The 22,091-nt window shown below is 33.7% G+C and overlaps 1 protein-coding gene across 1 annotated transcript; it reads right to left on the reverse strand.

The window, feature by feature from the left end:
- Window positions 1–68: 68 nt before the first annotated feature.
- LOC116130971 lies at window positions 69–20,448 on the reverse strand. The gene is made up of 16 exons (XM_031416640.1): window positions 20,295–20,448; window positions 19,144–20,151; window positions 15,464–15,847; window positions 15,126–15,269; window positions 7,799–10,004; window positions 7,376–7,615; window positions 6,762–6,891; window positions 5,914–6,066; window positions 5,541–5,764; window positions 5,382–5,451; window positions 4,628–4,834; window positions 3,798–3,812; window positions 3,293–3,501; window positions 1,970–2,048; window positions 1,759–1,896; window positions 69–777 (listed from the first exon to the last, which is right to left on the reverse strand). Exons 1-16 carry the CDS (start codon window positions 20,446–20,448, stop codon window positions 574–576), a joined length of 5,565 nt encoding a protein of 1,854 aa, XP_031272500.1. The 3' UTR covers window positions 69–573.
- Between the last annotated feature and the right edge of the window lie 1,643 nt (window positions 20,449–22,091).

Here is a 22,091-nt window from a genome sequence, read left to right on the forward strand (position 1 = left end):
TTTTTTTTTTTTTTTTTTTGGTTTTCCGGCTTCAGTTTTATTCGTGCCAATGTAACAAACTGCTGAGGTTTTTTTTTTTTTTTTTTGGTTTTCCGGCTTCAGTTTTATTCGTGCCAATGTAACAAACTGCTGAGGCCATTGAGCTTTCTGGTTGCACTGTCAAATTTCACCTGCATAGATTACTGTTAAATTTACATAGCTCAAACAGTTACCGACCTCCCTCTATTTCATATCTTGGATTAGAGCTTTTCTTTTTTCCATGGAGAACCTCTTTCAGTATAATACAATTCCTGTGTCAAATCTTCGACCATCTTTTATATCCTTGTGGGCAAAACTCTTTGGTTAGCAAAATTTTTTTTGGTTAGATAACCACAATTCTCAGCCAGGCATTCACCGACATAGTATCTCAATATTCACATAGCCACTAGCTCTTGGACAGTAGGTGAAATCATTTCCCACGACAGCATCTCTTGGTTGGGATAATGTGCAGATTGCTGATAATTGAGTAAATTCCTCATCCAACTACACCGTTTTTTATCATGAGATTCTAATCATGCATATTGCACAAAGTTGTCATGAAAATCTTTTTGATCGAGTATCTTCTGACCGTTTGGTGGGTGAGTTAGCATACGACCTCCACACTTCTCTCCACTGTCGCCTACTGCTGCTTCTCTCATATGGATAATTTTGAGCATCAGTGGTTGTTCTGGATGTATTGCTTCCATTGCGTTTCTTTTGGGCATTCCTCATCTCTTCCTCAAGATCATACCGTGAACGCTGGAAATTAAAAAAAAAAAAAAAAAAAAATTGTGACCATATGAATACTAATTTAGCAGCACAAGGAATAATACAAGAGAAATTAATAAATTAAAAGATTTGAAAATAATGTATACAAAGAGGAAGGACACTTGCCATGATAGCAATAAAAAAAAAAAAAAAAAACATAAAATCACACAAACACGATGTTGAAAAAAGCCCAAGTAGCCAGTCTTGACATGTGAATATGGGCCTATAAGTTTAATAAATTTTCCTGATAAAAACCAGGAAGGCTAGCACTTTGTCATCAAAAAGCCTATGCAACATTAGGTGAATGCCTATTGATTACATAATCAATAAGCACAGCGTTAGGCTTGCAACTTGATGGCAAATTGTAGAATGATGAAATGATGAGGATAAACAAATTGTAACAAAAATAATCAAACCAAAGGGTGATATACAAAAAAAGCCACCAAACAATTTAAGGGTTGTTCAAGGTATTAGACTGACAATTTTAATATAGGGAAGAAGATTTATATTTACGGTTCAATCAAAAATGCAAACCAACAGTTTAAGGGTTCTTCAAGGTATTAATCTGACTTCTTTAAGATGACCGTTTTATGAAGGTTTCTGGATCATGTTAACATTTGCCAAAATTAATTTCAATGATCATCATTGAGCAATGAAGTTGCTAGATGTTTTAACATCAACCAATAAAAGTACCAAAACAATTTAAATTTCCACAAAAATGACCACTGATCTGCCAGGGCTGCTTAGTGTCCCCTTTAGAGCATAAGAAGGGGCAAATCCCCACAAGACACTAAAGTTGCAAAGCTAAGCAAGGAGTGACCCAACAACTCTTTTTTAGCAAAAAGTTGACTGTTCTAAGCACAGTTTTGAGGAAAAAGACAACCAAAAGAAATCAGAACATGGTAAAAGAAGGTATAACACATGAAAATTTGTGACATAAGAATGCACAATAAGAAAAGGGTGTAGAGAAACCTTGGTAGGATCTGAGAGTACAGCATATGCCTCTCCAATCATTTTAAAAAGTCTATCAGCATCATTGTGAACTTCTGCTCCAATCTCCTTCCAAAGCCCATCATCCCCATTATCATTTCTAACCAAGCTTTGACCCGCCTAGATCAATAATGATTTTGTTAGATGGGTAAATAACAGTAAGCATGCAAATAACTCATATAATATAAGAAACCTTGTCAGGATGATGTCGAAGTGCAGCTTTCCGATAAGCCTTTCTGATGTCTGATGCAGAAGCAGATGGTTCAACTCCTCTGCCACATAATTCAAAATACGAGAGATTTTAAACCTCAAGATTAGAATTAGCCACTAGCTATATTAAGGAATTTAGGAGTTTTGCTTAATTAGAGTTCACTCTGTTACGGGTTCGACACTTTAAATGTGGAGCCTTATGGGGAGAGAGGAGGCGAATCATGAAGGAGAGAAAAAGGAAGGCAACTGGGGCAAAGTGTAGAGAGAAAAGATGGTGAAGGGAAGCCAATAGGGAGAGATTGGGTAATGATTATCAAGTAAATTGATATTCTTTATGCTAGCCAATATTTTAGACATTTCCATTTCTACTAAACATTCACCAAATCAACTGAGATTTAAATTCTGAAATTGAACTTGAAACATGGAAGACCTAATTGAATTTGAATAGAAGTTATATAATTAAAATGGAATTTTTACCTCTCTATCAATAAGCAAAGAAACTAAACACTTGGCAGAACCTAAGAGTACCCTGAAGACTATCAATAAAATAAGCATCATGAGAAGAAAAAGTTCAAAGAGGAATAACTTGAGGACAATGGCGAGGATAGCTTGGGTATCAGCTAACTTCGAAAAAGAAAAAAAAAACATTTTGCCACGTGCACACATAAAAATAAAGGGTGACTGTAGTATGTATGCTTCTAGTTACAATTGAACCATACCAACCCAATGTTATCTCAACTTATGAAAGTTACATTTTGAACATAAAATCAGTCCTGAGTTACTAGGAAAAATGAATCTCCAAAAGTTATAACACAAGAAAACTGTTTAACATTAAAGATTGATAATGCAGCAATATCCAATCTAAAGCTGCCAAATCTAACACTAATTATGACCAAGTTATCCTTCATGAAAAATTCTTCACATCACCAGAAAATATGATGCAATTTAGCTTTCACTAGAATATGAAAAGACATTGTAACCAGAATGTACCCATCTATATACCAAAGTCCAAACAGAAACAAAATGGTTATGTGACATACAGAATGCTTAAAACTAATCAGGCACTGTTCTTTCTGCATATCTCACTTCAATATTCATAGGTACCAACCATAAGCAAGTGACATAAACTTCCAATGGAAAAGAGTAGCTTAATAAAATAGGTTTCGTCATGCATTTTGTCTAGAATCAGATTAATCTAATAAAGAGGTGAAGATGCATGTTCCAGCATAACTCATGAATTGGCAACATATCATAAAATGGTGCCAGCATATCTAATTAGTCAGAATCACAAGTGAAAGAGACTCACAGAATAAGGTACATATCCAAGGGGATGTCCTTCCTGGCTTCTTCTTCTATTGCAGTAAGCCGTAAACGAGCTTGTCTTAGATCATTTGCGTAGTTAGTTGATCTATCACAAGATTGATTGCTCTCTTTCTTGCTTAGTAAGAGAGCTATAAGCCTCTGAAGATCACTAGCTGCTTGCCAATAGTCCCTAATCATCTCATATAACGTCTTCTCGAATTGCCTGTAGAGTAACAACACATTGATATTACCTAAAATGTTATTCAATAGAAGAAAACCCTAATTGACCCATAACAACAAAATAAAAATATTATTGTAAAAAGAAAGATCAACTTTCCCAAGATTCAAACGGAAAAAAAAAAAAAAAAAAAAAGAAAGAACCCAGTATTGTAAGGCACATTGGTTGAAGTTAATTTGCCGGTTCCCAAATGATACTAATGACATGCTAAAAGCCATACTTAAATCCAAGTGTATGATACAGTTTCACTTAAAATCCATATCCAACCTACTCTTACACTGAGCTGCTAATTATTTGAGCCAGCAAACCTCAACTCTTAGAAGTCTAAGGACTGTATTGAAGTTTCCTGAAAAGATTCAAATAATTCTAACACCTTTCACATGCCAAACTTCTTTTAATTACTAAAATGTACATGAATGTACATAAATAGTTATGCTACACAACTGTGTTATGAGTATAATTATAATCTTCACTAGCAATATTTTTTTAATCAATGAAATATAATTAGATGTACAGGAACCACTTGACAGAATTTTTAATTGATAAGAGTTTAACAAAAGTATTTAATTTTAATGTTGTGAGCAAGGCACATGAATCAAATTCGACAAAAACTAACATTAACTGATTATAATTTAATAATACATTAAAGAGGTTTGAAAGCAACACTGTTTGGTGAAACAAGCTCTGATACTATGTTATGGTAACCACTTGATCCAAGAGCTTAAGTACATAGCCAGTCAAGGAGTTAAGGAATCTTTTGCGTAGGAGCAACTTGAGTAACTATTATTTTCTGGAAGGAGCAGTTTGGGCACGATGTTTTAATCAATTGAGATACTTATCTTAATCATGAATACACTTGATTAAGTAGAATTCAAATGATTCTTATTTAATCATGGTATCATCAAAATCTTAGATAGCTTATGATATAAACAGGGTAGTATCATTCAAAACCTTGAGAAAAATGAAAAGCACCATTGCTAAATGTTCAATCTTCACCAAGCATCCCGTGAACACCTCCCCCCTCGCCTTCCCTCTTTCCCAATATATATTTTTAGGCAATATCATAAGAAAGAAGAATAATGCATCAGTTCAGACACAAACCTTTATATAATTCCCATCAAGAGCTATAGATAGGCTGCAATCTGCAATAGCATCAGTAATATTGCCCAACGCTTTGTATGCAGCAGCACGATTACAGAAACAAATAGCTGCAAAAGGATGTGACTCCACAGTGCATGACAAAGCAGCAGTATAATGTTCAATGGCTTCTGAATGCCTTCCTGCTTGGAATGCTTCATTCCCAGCAACCTGCAATAGTGTAGAACAAATCATTCACACTCAGAAAAGCAAAACAAATAATCTAGAAATCATCGGATACTTTCAGTTCTATGATGGGAGAACTGAACACATTAACCAGTTCAACAAAATATGATAGTAGGCATGAAAACTGAAATCAGATTGTCCAGGAAGTCATGAGACTAACTGATCAAAAATAGCACTACCATAACACCATTATTTGCAACAATTCCACCCATTTATAAGTGGAGAGAAGAATTCAAATGTCAACTCTTTAAGAGCATCCAAACCAATATATACCACAAAACTTCTGAAAATAGAAATATGATATTGAATAGGGCATTCTCCTCTTCTATTGCAAGGCACACCTGATAATAATAGTGTGTCAATAAATGTGCATGTTAGACACAGTCTATATATCAACAGCTATGCCTATGCCAGATCTGTTCAGGAACAAACTCCTAGGTGCCTTGCTTATTTTGAAGGTTCCATCCAAAGAGAGAGAACAAAAAACATTGTATTAAAAGCAGAGATTAAACAAAGCACAAAATGGGCATACCTTATGGCGTAAGAGCTCACGCACAGTGGCAACTATGGGTATTGAAGATTCTAGAGGCTTTCCTCCATTCCTGGGAAAAATAGAATAAGCGGTATGATTTATCATAGTGGAACAAAATGAATTGGAAGAAATTAAATGTGTTAGAGACTTAGGAATTACCCCAGTTTTTCTTGTTTCTCAAGTGATGCAACAGCCTCCTCCAGCCGTCCTAGATTAAAGTATGATTTGAAAATTAAACGACAGCGCCAAAGCCTAAAGTCCTTTGAGGGTTCAAAACGATCTAGATTTGCTAACTGGGAATCGGCATTGAATGTTGGAGAATTCTTTTCAGCAGAATCAAAGGTCTGCTCACACAGTTGAATTACCTCCTCATACTTCCTTAACTGCCAGATGACACAATTGTTAACTCAATTCTGATTTTGTTTTGGTGCAATACTAAATACTGAATAGGCAAATACTTGGAGTATCAATAATATCTAAAATACACAAGCAAAATTTTAAATTTCACATATCAGATAATATAAAAACAGACCATGAAAAGAGCCTCAGCTTTCATTTCGAGTAACTTTTCTGAGTAATAGCTTATTAACAAAGCCTCATCAATGACTGCCAAAGCACTCTGTGCATCATTTAAAGTTTTATTTTGTAGATGTTCAGCAGAGCGTTGCATGCATTCAGACACTTTCTGCCAAACAGGAAAACACTAATAAGTCACAATGTCACTGGACAAGTCATAGATTTCCTCAACATGGATAAATGATAGGAAAAAAGAAATTAAAAAAAAAAAAAAATTGCATAATGTATCACAGATGTGAGATCCAATCATTTCCACATAAAAATTATCACATACCCTCTACAAACAATTCTAGCATAAGCGGTTTAAAAGGAATGAACAAATATTAACATAATCACTAGAATCCTACTTTCTAATTCTTCTGCTCTGCCTTCATCATCTGCTCCTATTCAGGGCCAATCAGGTAGGTTTTTTTTTTTTTTTTTTTCCTTCAAATCGCTTCCTAAGGACAAATCAATTTCACAATGCAAGTTTCATTTTGTGATTAGTTTGATTTATAACTGAACTGAAACATTAATATCTTTCCTCTACCTCGACCTCAGCAATCCCTCACAAATCCTTCTCCTTATGTTTGAACCCACTGCTCAAAATTTTACTTCAAAGAAGATGAGCATGTCAGAAATTATCTATTATCCATGTCCAAATGAGGATAGCATCATCAATTCAATGAGAAAATTATTTAGTTTTTGTGAATTTTGTGCATTTGGAGGATAAACAGCTATTAGTAACTGATGCTAAAAATAACCCCCAGGGCCTCAATAGAAAAATAGAGAAAGTATCATAATTTGGTAGAAAAATTGCAATACCTGTGCCTTTCGAAGGCCATCAGAAGCCTCGACAGCAATTTTTCTGTCCACACAGATATCACTTCCGGACAGTAAACACTTTTTAAAATACAGTGATGCATCTTCAAGTTCGCCAAGGGCAAGGTAACAACTTGAAGAAATCAAAAGTGAAAGCACCAATTAGGAGATATGATCTTTGATAAAGATCAAATAGAATTCATAATGAATATATCTTATGCTACAGTTAAACAATATTACATGTTGTAATGCAGATAATTAGTAAAACAAATATCTAAATAAAATAATTAGTTAAAAAGCTTGATGAGCTGCATACTATCATGAAAAACTAGAAACTTAAAAACCATTCAGATATTTAACTTACAAACAGCACATTTGGAAACTCGAGAGTTTGGAAAGCCACAACAACTCATTTGAGCAAAAAGAAAAAATTATGATGATAATTTCTCATGTAAAAAAGTCCTTAGAAAGAACAAATTGAATTTCTTATTTACCACTCATATGCAGAAAAAACTTGTCTAGTAACAAATTCTATAAAGCATTATTAGGACACAATTAATGCAAGGTCGATTCACACGCACTCCCAAAAGGAATCAGAATACAAAGAAGAGCCTTACTTTGCAGCTCTAACTTGCACTCTGAGGAAATTCAGATCTATCGCAACTGCCAACATGCAGTCCTCAAGAGCATCTCTCATTCTTCCAAGAGACATGCGTGTTGCTGCACGGTTGCTATAGCACAACATCAGTGCCCTAAGACAACTTCGAGAATTCTCACTTTTGGATACACAATTTATCCCTTGTGTGTAACAATCCTCAGCTTTGGACAAATGCCCATTTGTGTAAGCTTGGTTTCCCCTGATATACATCATTTCAAAAAGAAAAATGAACTTGAAGCTGGTAGATAGAAACAGCACACATTATGATCATCAAATGAGAATACCAAAATGAAACAACAACGCACTGAAACAAATGAAAGAGAGTTTTTCTAGTTTGTGTTTAGAGAAAAATAATGAAAAAGCTATTCAAATAAAGAAAAACCTTAATCGCCACTTCTCACAAGCTTCCTGATCAGCAATAGTTGCAGCAGAAGACAAACTAGGCTCCTGCTTTATTTCCTGTCCTCTTACCACTTCGGAATTATGTCCAACTCTGAGTCTAAGAGAAAATTGGTCTCCTTTCTCACCCTGCCGAGCTGACAAAAGCTGTGAAGCTCCAGAGAACGGAGAGAACTGCGCAGAGGTTGATGCATGTGGAATTTTAGCATTGGAAGTGGAATTAAATGAATCATGACCAATTTTAATCAAATTCTTCTTTTTAAGGTGACGTCTTGATGCTGATAAGTGACTTTGACCAGCAGAAGAAGCAGCAAAGGTGAAGTTAGACCCGCTTTGCTCTTCTTGACGTGACGGAAAACTGAATTGCATCCGGCCATCACTATCTTCTCTCTCAATGTTAGAGCTTGAACTAGCTTCAGTTTCAGCTGACTTAACAAAGCCATCAATGTGGAAGTCTATCTCCTCATTTGCTGATTTAAAACTTTCAGTTTCAGCCCCAGAAATAGAATCTTCTGGAGTACCTACGGCACTAACACCTCTATCAGAATGTTCCTCTTTCGTTTCTCTGCTGCTCACATCCCCTTCGTTTATATCCATGTGCTGCGTTGCAACAAGCAAGTCTTTGTCTATTGAAACATCTGAGACTGCTGGCCGTGAATCAGTAGAAGCATCATTGTCAAGACTGAAAGACTCATCTGAAGCAACAGAAGTTTCTCTTGAACATAGAGTGTCAGCCAATGTTTCCTGATATGTTGAAATATCCATTGGAGAATAAGATTCCGAAGGCTCTGGGTTCTCCTGGGAGACACTTTCCCTCGAAACAAAACTTTGTCCATGCCGCAGATGGACTGGGGTAGGCTGCCTTAGTTTTCCTCTCTTTTTCTTTGCTTTCATGTCCCTAACGAATTCCCTCTTTGCACCAAATTCCAATGTCCGATCTACACCAGAGAATAAGTTCGCTTTTGGCAGTGGTGTTTTAAATTCCACAAAGGGTGTTCCCAAACCATCTTGTGTGCTTGTAAAGCTAAACTCATTCTTCTTGTCGAGTCTATCCGTTCCAAACACTTTAGACGCATTGTCAACTGACAGAAAATGCACACCACTGGATGAGAATGAAGATGACGATGAACCGGTTTCACTCGCTCTTGCATCATCTTTCGGTTGGTCAACAGAAACGTGACCACCCCTTGCATCTTTACCCTCCATTGCTGCCTGAAAAGTAAATTCTGTGGGAACTGCTTTGCCCAAATTGTTGAACTCATTATCACCCATATTTCCATCCTGCTTGTCATTCACAAAGATTCCAGAAGTCATTCTTCCCATGTCCGTTGGACCAGCAGAATCACTGGTTTCATTTCCAATATTCAACTTCCTCCCCATTTCATTTGATATTATATTCTCATTGATCTTAGCATCAATTTCATTCTTACTACTCAAATTCAAATTCTTCATCTGATCATGAAGTTCCTTTGCGGCAAAAGGAAAACTCCTTTCTTTTTCTTTACTACTACTGAATACAAATTTCTTCCCGTTAACCTCCCCACCCTCTTTAACACTAAGTTTCTTCTGTAACTCAATTTCAAGCCCGGATTCCGTATCTTTCCCACCTAAACCACCCACATTGTTACCACTCTTAAAAACAAACTCACCCTTATCATTTTCACTACTCTTAGCATTCTCAGCGCTATCGATATTCAACTTCCTCATAGCTACCTCCACCTCCATTTCATCAAAACCAACACTCTTATAATCAGAACTAGCATTACTACCAAACACAAACCCATCATTTGTTTTATTCACACCCTCTTTTTCACTCCCAATTTTCAGCTTCCTCATTTCATCGACAACATTGTTTCCCAAATCATTCTTCCTTGTTCCAAACACAAATACATTAGAGCTCGAACCACCACCCGGTTCATACCCAAAACGATTCGTGCCCACCGGAAACGGGTTGGAACCGGAACCAAACCCGGATCCTGATGCCCCAGGCACTTTAAAACTCTCGGAATTAAATTGCTTTCTCATCTTATGCAATCTCGGCCTCGAAAGATTCGATGATCGCGAAATTGACGACGAATTGGAGCTCAAATTCGGGTTATTACTACTTGAATTTGAAACCCCAGATATATTTTCAGCAAACCTTGATGGGTTCATCTTTGGAAAAAATGTTAATACAATAACAAACCCACCTGTGATAAATTAGATTGAGAAATTAAAGTACTGAACGAAAAGGAAGTAGAAACCTGAGCGTTCGGAGCTCCGGAGTCTAGCGACGCCGGCGGCAACATGTGAAAGTGGGAGTCATCAAATCACACGGCCCAGATTGAATCAAACTAAACGGAAAATGATTGATCAGTAGAGAAAAAAGAGGGGTTTTGTTCACTATTCCACGGGTGTTCTTAAAATTATTATTATTATTATTAATTTTATTATTTTTTGAAAACAAAAGCATAAAAAAATCAAATCAAATCTTTTTTCATTTCATTTCATGTGTTTTGTTTTTTAATCCTGTTGTGTTGCTTTCAAAAAGTACCCTTTTGTTTCTTATTTCTTAATTTTTATTTTTTAATAATTCTTTTCTTTGAATGATTGATTAATTTAATTTATGTTGAAATTAAATCATTGAATATTATAAAAATTTTCTCAGAAAATACAATTAATTGATTAAAAAAATGTGCATTATTTAATAAATAAACTTTAGAAAAGTGTAGAATGTTATTTTAATATTATCCTAATTTCAATTATTAGTTGATATTTTGATAAGCCAAAGCCAAAGAAATATTAGTTAAATTCTAGAGGTTCCTTCTAATCTTCCATTATATCTTGAGGTTACTTTAAGAAATATTTATTTATTTATTTAATATTATGACATAAAATACTCTTTGATTTTCGTTAATTCCCAAATGTTTTTCTCTATTTTTCTTTAATTTGTAACACTTTCCGAAATCTTCAATTTCCTATCCCAAATGATATGTCGTTTTATGAGACATTGATATATAATTCATCATATCAACTCTTTCATTTACACATCAAAACCATATAAAATGACACATCATATGAAATTAGAATAAACAAATTATCGTATTCTTACAAAGAGAGTTGCAAAGCAACTACAATTGAGTTTATGTCCTCCCACTTACGGGGATCCATCATTATTTATAAATTAAAATAAAGGTCACTAAGGTCACCAACCTTCAAAAATCTTGACTATTTCATATACTATTATTCCATTTTTAATATTTTCTATTCATCTAAAATACAAAATCTTGCGTTCAAATTAAGGAGATTTTTTTTTTCTGAAATTTGTTTATTAAAGAATATATTTGAAACAATCTCCTAATACAAAGAGTGTATATATATAGGTATTTCAAAGTTAAATTAAATTTTTGTGTATGTAGTTCTGAATATAAATTAATGTTAAATATATTTTTGTCGGAATAATTATGTGATTAGTGATTCAACAATAATTTTCAAAAACTAATGTTCGGAATGCATAAAGAAAACTATGAAAACGACTCATTTTCTAATATCAAACTAGCTTTTAGGATTTTTTCTGAAAACTGTTTTTCAAAACATTTCATTTCATTTTTATCAAACGCATTTTCATGAGATTCATTGTATAATTTGTTTTAAAAGCAAAATATTGTATATAAATTTCATATGAAACGGGAATTAAATTTAGGTGTATTTAAAAGTATATATGATTATAAATTTTTTTAATTTGATTTTTTTTTTTATCAAATTCTATATATATGAGAGAACTTTACAATAAATCTTCATGCATACATCTTGGATGTCAACCTTCAATTTCATACATCAAAAATTATATGCAGTAGTATAACTCACACAACCCTAGTGAATATGTAATATATATTCATATTGTTTGTATTTTTGTTAGTAATATTAATGAAGTCGTTCAATCAAATAAGTTTCTCATTTAGTGCTTAATTTGAAAAAAAAGCTTTTGCATTAAGGACTCCTTCCACACATTATCTAATATCTCATTATCTATATAATTTGGGGTGAGAAAAAAAAAAAAAAAAATCTATCATTCCAATCTGAAATTTTGTGATGATTCAAAATGAAGGGGAGGGGGATGTTGCCCCATCATCCCCCAAACTTGTCAAGTTGACAATTGCCCCCCAACTTCTCAAATTTGGTGGGGTCCACAATATTTATAACAAGAATATCTTTTTTTTTTGGCTACGCAACAATATGCTTCGACATTAAAAATTAAATTAAATATTATTATTTTCATGTGAGTTGTTTGAGCTAGTAACTTGTCATTCCACCTAAAAGCTTAAGATAGCTGTATGGGCAAAAAGTCATCTTGGGCCTGACGAGGCCCAATAACGAAATAAATATATTACGATCCAAAGACTTAGCCCAATTCTAATTGGGTCTACGCCTAAAGTCACTTTATGAACTGCACACTTTATGAGCTGGGCTATCTTACAAATTAAGTTAAATTTGGTTCCAACCTATTAGCCTACAATAGTCCATAAATAGAAAGTTAGAAACCCATTATATTTTCTCTTTTGCTAAAGATCCTGAATCTTACTCAAACTAATAAACTTAATTTGATAAGGACAAAAAATCATATTTCTTTCCTGATAGGGATTATCTCCCAAAATAGGACTCAATGTCTTACTAGGATTCCAACCTTGGGTTCATTATATAAACAAAAGTTTGCCCTCTCATAATTCATTCAATTTCGATTACTCAAAACCACTTATTTGCTCCTAAGTTCTTGCTCCCGAGAATTCAACACCTTCGCCATAATCTTGGCCTTTGGCAAGACTCCCGGTGATATTTCTTTCATTTAATTCTTATTAAACAGTCTCTTTCAGCCTTGCTGACTTTGGCGGCGGAGTACCTACGGTAAGCACCACCGCGATGTTTCCCATAAGCTTCATGGTCATCTCTTCGTGTGTGCAGGTCCATCGGATTGTCAGTGACCTCAATCTCACGGGATCAGACTCTATTTCCCTAACCGTAGATTTTTTGCATCTACAATAGTAGCTAAGGGTTCTACATTATATTAGTTGAAAAATGATACAATTACACAAAAAAAGAAAAAAAAGTCACGTTTATTTATGGATATAAACTTTGGAGTACGTGGGTATTATTCTTTTCAAATATTAATACTTATCTAATTCTAACCATCTACATATTGTTGCCAAACTAAAGTTTAAAAATTCATGTAAAAAATTGTATAAAGTTTGATTTTAAGAAAATAAATAAATAATACCCCTTGAGATATTGTTTTAATAATAAAAAACCAATTTAAAACTATTACAAAAAGACCTCAGAAAGGTATCAGGATGACAAGATCCCATGGATAAGGAATACTAAATATATTTTCTAAAATTGAACAATCTTTTAGTGAATCTATGACAATAGACGTAATTAAAATTTATTTAAAATAGCCAGAAATTTATTCAGAGAAATTTCTAAATCTAAGAGGATTAAATCACAAAGATTGTTGCCACTAACATGCAATTATTTAATATTAGATGGAAATTACCACTAGGAGGAATAAAAACTACAAAAATTGTTGCCTAAAAGCTTCTTCAATTGCTCAAATTACAATTGAAAGAGGATTACAACCATTAAGTGTCAGCCTTACATCAGAAAGACTTTAAGTTACTTATGTCATAGGAATAGAACCACTAATGTTGTTACTGTTAGGCCTACAAACAAACCGAACACGAACGAACACCTATGTTCAAAACTCGTTCGATAAGCACAAAGGGGTGTTCGAAATTGTGCCCAAACTCGAACGAACACAAAATGACTGTTCGAGTTTGTTCGATTAACCAAACAAGTAGTTTGTGATCGTTCGATTAATTATTCGATTAACTCATTCAAATAACTTAGGGTTGTTTAAGTTCGTTCGATAACCAAATTAGGGTTGTGACTGAATTGGATTTGCATTTGGATTTGGGCCAGGTAAGGGAAAATGTGGACTTTCATTTGGATTTTTGTTTTAAAATTTGGGTTGGGTAGGTTAGTTTGTTGGTTATTGTATATATATATATTATCATTAATGTTTACATATATATTCTGTATCAATACCTATAAATTCATAGTAGTATGAGGGTCTATTGTAATATATGATTAATACAAATGTGTGATTAATTTAGGTTTAATTAAGCTATTATGTTATTAAATTTGTCATGTTATATATTACTTGATTATACAATATGTTATATTCATAAATTTTCTATATTATGTTTAATTAAGCTATTATGTTATTAAATTTGTCATACTATATATCACTTGATTATACAATATATTATGTTCATCAATTTACTATACTATATTTAATTAAGCTATTATGTTATTAAATTTATTATGTTATACATCACTTGATTATATAATATGTTATGTTCATCAATTTACCATACTATATTCATTATTTATTAATTGAAATGTATCTCATAATATTTAATTATTAATTACAATTGGAAAAATATGAAGCTATTATATTATTAGATTTGTTATGTTATATATCACTTGATTATACAATTTATTATATTATTAAATTTGTTATACTATGTATCATAAAAAATTATTATTTTTTAATTAAAAGGCTATATATTTATATATTTAATTATTGACATTTGAAAAAGAAAAAAAATCCAAACATATTATATATATAAGAAAAACAAAAGCATCATAATATTTTATTATTGATTACCATTAAAAAAAATCATTCAAACTAAACCAAACATAATATACAAAAGAAAAAAAAAATATATATATATATAATAATAATAATAATAATAATAATAATAATAATAATGTATACCATGTTTTTCGAACATAAATGAATGAATAATCGAACAAATTGTTCGCGAACGGATGAATCAGTCGAACGCAGTATGTTCACGAACATAATCGAACGAATATCATATGTTCACACTCGAATCAAATATATTATCGAACGAACATCGAACTGTTAGCGAACAATTTGTTATTAAGTTGAATCGAATAGTTATCGAACGAACATCGAGCTATTTGTGAACAGCTCGGTTCGTTTGCAGCCCTAGTTACTGTTAAGGTACAAATATGTTAAATTGCTCAAATTAACAATGGAAGAAGGAATAAAGCCAGAAAGGTTATTATGACTAAGTTATAGATGCTTTAAATTGCTCAAATTACCAATGGAAGAAGGAATATACCAAAAAAGTTATTATGGCAAAGGTATAAATACTTTAAATTGCTCAAATTACCAATGGAACAAGGAAGAAAACCATCCAATTGATTGGTGTGAATTGATAGATTTGAAAGACACTTTAAGTTACCTATCTCCATAGGAATAAAGCCAAAAATGTCGTTCTCGAAGAGGTACAACACTTTTAAGTTGCTCAAATTACTAATGGAAGGAGGAATAGAATCAGTCAATTGATTTGTGCTCAAGTTTAGACCAAAAAGAGACTTCAAGTTACCTATCTCCATAGAAACGAAACCAGAAAAGTTATTGCTATACAGATACAATATTTTTATGTTACTTAAATTACCAATGGCATGAAGAATAGAACCATTCAATTCATTTGTGCTCAACTCTAGATCCGAAAGAGACTTCAAGTTACCTATCTCCATAGGAATAGAGCTAGAAAAGTTATTGCTGTAGAGAAATTACCAATGGAAGGAGCAATAGAACCAGTCAATTGATTTATGCTCAACTCCAGATCCGAAAGAGACTTCAAGTTACTTATCTCCATAGGAACAGAGACAGAAAAGTTATTACTATAGAGATACAATACTTTTAAGTTACTCAAATTATCAATGGAAAGAGTAATAGAACTAGTCGATTGATTTATGCTCAATGCTAGATCCGAAAGAGACTTCAAGCTACCTATCTCCATAGGAACATAGCCAGAAAGGTTGTTCTCGAAAAGGTACAAAACTTTTAAGTTACCCGAATTACCAATGGAAGGAGAGATAGCATCAAAGAGTTCGTTCATGCTTAGATCAAGGTATTCAAGATTGGGAAAGAATGAGAATGATAGTTCATGAAGTGTACCTGTTAAATGTGCACTAATCAGATTAATACTCCTGATACTTCCAGCATGGTTGCAGGAGACTCCTAACCAAGTACATAAACTTATTTTAGTGGAATTCACTGAAGAAAGAGTCCACAATGTCAAAAGAGAATGATTATGGTTTTAAAGGCTGGCTTTCTCTTTGAGAAGAGCAAGTGCTTCTTCCTAGAATTAGAAGCAACATCAAGTGATGGATTTTGTAAAACATACAAAAAGAGGAGGGAACTAAGAGAAAATACTCTCTTCAACATTGAGCACATCATTGTTTTTCTTATTTCTTAATGCATATCATAATTTAGTGTGTATATATATACATAAGCAACTCATACAATATACTTTAAGGCTTCAAAAGACTCCATCGATTTTCACAAGCTCAGTAAATTTGTTTGACGAGAAAATTTTGCTAATGTTGCTTGTCCTCTTGCGTTAGACTTGATTTTTTTTATGAAGTTAGAGCTTTTAAAGTGTCCAAATGTCATTTATTCCATATTTGCTGTTTTTGGTGAGAAATTCTAGCCCTTTATGTGGACACTAATTTTGCCTTGTCCTTCATGTAAGAAATGAGGTTATGTAATTGACACTCATCAAGTCAAGGTCTTTGCCTTGCATGGTTAAGTTTATCCTCTTGTGTGAGTAGTTGTGCTTCTACCACGAATTTTCATGACTCATCTCTCATTACCTCAATTCTTTACAATCTTTACTAATCAAATGATTCTAATTTCTGAACATCATATCTCAATTTTTTTTAATTTTTTTTTTTTAAACTCGATTTCTTCTATGATGATAATACGCCATAGCTATGTTAGTTTACATAAAGGATATTAATGAGGATATGTTAATTATGTAGTTGAATTTGGGGTTTAAAATTTTCTATCCTTCTCATATGGTTTGATTTCTTTTTCTTATACGATTTACTAATATAATGGAGAATTTTAGTTTGTATACCTTTTTTTTTTTTTTTTTTTTTTTTTTATTTATTATTCAAAAGATAGATATTATGAATGATTTTAATTTCTTTATTTATAGGTGAGAAGTTAAATAGAAAAGAATTGATGGTTAATTTTCCTTAATTAATTATCAAGAATTAATATCAAATTAATAAAACATCAAATTTTTTAAATAATAAATTAATCAAAAATTAAACTAAATCTTTAATACAACAAAACTTAACAAAAATCTGTCATACAATCAAGATTTGACAAAAACAGTCGGTAGTTTAAAAGCAAAGCATTAGTTGAGGTACAAGTAGATTCGAACACTCCCGGTCATTAAAAAAAAAAAAAAAAAAATCGACAGAAACTATTACCTCGCATCATTTCATGCGAATTATCGAATGGTTTATTATGTGATGCAGTAGCACTACTGGAAATACAACCAACCCCCACGTAGACCTGCGCCAGGAAAGAAAATTTATTCTTTGGGATTGCCTTTCCCCAGCACCAAAAGATGTGCTGAACTGCTGATTACTCGCCGGTGTATCGTCGTTGGGGATACTATACCTAGACGCCACAAACGCATCGGCGTGAAGTCCTTTGAGGCCAGCTTAGATGGGGACTTTTCAAAGAAAACTCTGTACTGTAACCGAACAAGGTTAAACACAACCAAATTAAAATCCATTCCAATGAACTAGTACCACCACAAAGCACCGTTACAAAGAGTCAACTTGACCGATTGAGGAGAAGGGCTATGGCATGGAGAAGCTGACGGCATGGAGGAGATGGCCGACTATATGGAGGAGAGAGGCGGTGGAGAGAAAAGCTGTTGGGTTGAGGTTTGCTAGCGTCAACACCAGATTTGGCTTGGGCTGGCGCTAGTGGCTTGGCTAACTTTCTCTCACTTTCCGTTTGTTTCCCGAGAAAATAAAAAAAATCTGAACTCTAAATTCTTAAAATCAGAGCGCAATGACAACGCAAAAACCGCAGAGATCACAGAAGAAATCGAGGATATAATTCTCCGCAAAATCTTTCTCGTCCGATTGAACGCCGCCTAAAAACCATCTATCACCGCCTCTCCCATCTTCACAAAGCCTCCATTAATCGAGCAAATCCACACATCCACAAACCGCACAAAGTTCATATATTCCACAAATTCATAAAACACAAAACATAAGAAAAATGTGCACGGCAGAGAGAGCGGTTAGCTTGGCGGTGATTTTGGGCAGAGGCGTCGCAGGCCCCAGCTTCGTAGCCAGCCCAACTCGTGGCTGAAGCGACGACGCCGCCAGCTCAACTGCCTCCAGCCGTAAGCAGTGAAATGTTAAGATGGGAAGTGGCTGTTAATAGAGAGGGAAAGGAAAAGGAAAGGAAAAAGGAGAGAAGGAAAGAAAAAGGAACGGAGAAAAATGAGCCTGCGTTGGAAAGAAGGGGAGAGAAGCTGTTGGGTTGGATCCCCTGGTAGGGTTTGAAGAAATTCGTGATGAGAAGAACCACATTTTCCCACCCAAGGTTTGGCAAAGCGATTTTCCCACCCATAAAGTTTCAAAATGACACTTTCCCACCTATCATTAGGAAAATTCAAGACGATAATACCTTTTACTATTTGACTTAATAAATTTTGTTATTATTTTATGTTATTGCCAATACTGTCAATTATCAATATATCCACTTTTTAAATATGAAATTATTTATATACCATCAATTATATAAAAAAATTTAAATTATCATTTTACATCTAAGCAATTCAATCAACTTATATTAAAATTTTCTGGCCAGTATAATTAATCATGAAAATATATGTAAGCTGCTTGCTAGATGCTTGATAATATCTGAATTAATTGAATTGAGGAAACAAACTTATATTATGCTGTTATAATTACAAAGTCCGGAAGTAAATTTAGTATTACAATATAATAAATGACAAATTTAGTTGTTATAGTTGATATATAGCACAAATTCTTTGTTGCCACAGACATGCCATTATTTAATATTAGATCGAAATTACCACTAGGAGGAATAAAACTACAAAAATTGTTGCTTAAAAGCTTCTTCAATTGCTCAAATTACAATTTAAAGGGGAATACAACCATTAAGTATCAGCCTTACATATGAAAGAGCTTTAGTTACCTATGTCATAGGAATAGAACCACTAAAGTTGTTACTGTTGAGGTACAAATGCGTTAATTTGCTCAAATTAACAAAGGAAGAAGGAATAGAGCCACAAAGGTTATTATGCTTAAGGTATAGATACTCTAAATTGCTCAAATTACTAATGGAATGGGGAATAGAACCATTCAATTGATTTGTACTCAACATTAGATCTGAAAGAGACTTCAATTTACCCATCTCCATAGGAATAGAGCCAGAAAGGTGGTTGTCGTAGAGATACAATACTTTTAAGTTGCTCAAATTACCAATGGAAGGAGGAACAGAACCATTCAATTGATTTGTGTATAACGCTAGATCTGAAAGAGACTTCAAGTTACCTATCTCCATAGGAATAGAGCCAGAAAGGTTGTTCTCGAAGAGGTATAATACTTTTAAGTTGCTCAAATTACTAATGGAAGGAGGAATAGAACCAATCAATTGATTTGTGCTCAACACTAGATCCGAAAGAGACTTCAAGTTACCTATTTCCATAGGAATAGAGCCAGAAAAGTTGTTCACGAAGAGGTACAATACTTTTAAGTTGCTCAAATTCCCAATGGAAGGAGGAATAGAGCCAATCAATTGATTTGTGCTCAACCCTAGATCCAAAAGAGACTTCAAGTTACCTATCTCCACAGGAACAGAGCCAGAAAAGTTATTGCTGTTGAGATACAATATTTTTAAGTTGTTCAAATTACCAATGGAAGGAGGAATAGAACCATTCAATTGATTTGTGTACAACGCTAGATCTGAAAGAGACTTCAAGTTACCTATCTCCATAGGAAGAGAGCCAGAAAGGTTGTTCTCAAAGAGGTACAATACTTTTAAGTTGCTCAAATTACCAATGGAAGGAGGAACAGAACCATTCAATTGATTTGTGTATAACGCTAGATCCGAAAGAGACTTCAAGTTACTTGTCTCCATAGGAAGAGAGCCAGAAAGGTTATTCTTGAAGAGATACAATACTTTTAATTTGCTCAAATTAACAATGGAAAGAGGAACAGAACCATTCAATTGATTTGTGTATAACGCTAGATCCGAAAGAGACTTTAAGTTACCTATCTCCATAGGAAGAGAGCCAGAAAAGTTGTTCTCGAAAAGGTACAATACTTTTAAGTTACTCAAATTCCCAATAGAAGGAGGAATAGAACCAATCAATTGATTTGTGCTCAACTCTAGATCCAAAAGAGACTTCAAGTTACCTATCTCCAAAGGAAGAGGGCCAAAAAGGTTGTTATCATTGAGATACAATACTTTTAATTTGCTCAAATTACCAATGGAATGAGGAATAAAACCAGTTAATTGATTTATGCTCACTCTAGATCTGAAAGAGACTTCAAGTTACCTATCTCCATAGGAACAGAGCCAGAAAAGTTATTGCTGTATAGATACAATACTTTTAAGTTGCTCAAATTACCAATGGAAGGAGGAATAAAACCAGTCAATTGATTTTCGCTCAAGTCTAGATCCGAAAGAGACTTCAAACTACCTATCTCCATAGGAACAGAGCCAGAGAATTGATTTGAAAAAAGATTAAGGATTTCTAGATGTGTTTGGTGGCCAATTTGAGTAGGGATAGTACCAACGAATTCATTCACGCTTAGATCAAGGTATGCAAGATTGGGAAAGAATGAGAACGACAGTTCATGAAGTGTACCTGTTAAACGTGTGATAAGAGCTTGAATGTTGATATTTTGTTAGTGATTTAATTGGTTTATTTATGGAAAAATGTGTTTAAAGTGTGAAATTTGGATTATTTCTTTCATAAATACCATTTATGGGATCACGGGTGCATGTTGAGTGTTTTTAGGCTCAAACAGGTTGTTGAAGGGAAAAGAATGATGTCGATAGGATTCACGATGTGTAGGAACAAACGGTACAAGAATCAGGGTCGAAATGAGGGAGTTGTGGTACGTCGAAGATGTTACGGAAAATCTGGAAATTCTTCATCATGAATATGCCTCAATGTTTCTGTCATAACTTGAGCTGTAAAAGTCAGAATTTGACGATTCTGGTGGCGTTGGAAAGCTTATTCAAAGAGCTACAATGTTTATGTTGATGACTTCATCTAATTCTGAAGTTTATGGATGCTTTGGACAGAAGAAACGATCGCCGCGGTGATCATTCTTACCACTGCGGCGATGGGTCACGGGTTTGTGTTAATTTATTACCCTAATCCGAATCTGAATGGGCTAAGTTTTCTAATCTTTTTCCTAAGCACGACCAGAACCCTAGAGATATAAAAGAGAGTCTTTAAGAAGTTCAAGGGGATTGGAAGGAGGAGAAAAGACGGCTACTACTTTGGAGATCGGAATTCTTGCGATTCTCGTTCACAAATTAGAGAAGTTTTTCTATTTTTCTTTCTTGAACTAATGATATTCAATACAATGGTTGTTTTCATTACTGTAATTATGAACTAAATCTCTTTTCTAGGGCTAAAGATGTAGCCCAATTTATGAATATGTGTTGATTTAATTTGTTGTTAATTCTTATTAAGCATTTAATTCTAAGTTTTATTATTGTGCATAATGCTTTCAATTCTTAAGGATCTGAGAGTTGAATGATATCATGGGTTAGGTTGAGATCGAGAGATGAAACCTGATTTATCTAAGGTAATAAAACCATAGATTGAGCGAATGCTAGAGATAGGTTACCGCAATCTGTGAGGCTCTGGTAAATTTTATAGAACTTAATGATCTTTTAACTCCTAAATCCAACTTAGAGATATTTTGGGTTGTTGCTTAAGGGTTAATTCGCTAATTGTTCAAGAGAAAGTTATTGGAATATCAGGGAATTTGGCCTTTAGAATAAGCTTAATTAGGTTAGCAATAATTGTCAATGCATAGGATTAAATTGGTGTGAAATCTATGCCCTAGGTTTAGTCATATTGATCTTTATATCAAAGTGTTTATAAAATTCTGCATTTATTTGGTTTTTAGTTTGTTTACTTTTTAATGAAATTCATTCTTAAAATTCAGTTTAATCAAATAGCAATAAAATAGATTAGTTTGGTACTTGATAGGTAGTTCTCGAGCTTTATTACTTGTACGATTTCGTACACTTGCGAAGAGCTTGTCAACGTGCACTAGTCAAATTAATACTCCTGATACTTCCAGCATGGTTGCAGGAGACTCCTAACCAA

This window comes from Pistacia vera, unplaced genomic scaffold (assembly GCF_008641045.1).
Source record: "Pistacia vera cultivar Batoury unplaced genomic scaffold, PisVer_v2 Contig227, whole genome shotgun sequence".
Lineage (NCBI taxonomy): Eukaryota > Viridiplantae > Streptophyta > Magnoliopsida > Sapindales > Anacardiaceae > Pistacia > Pistacia vera.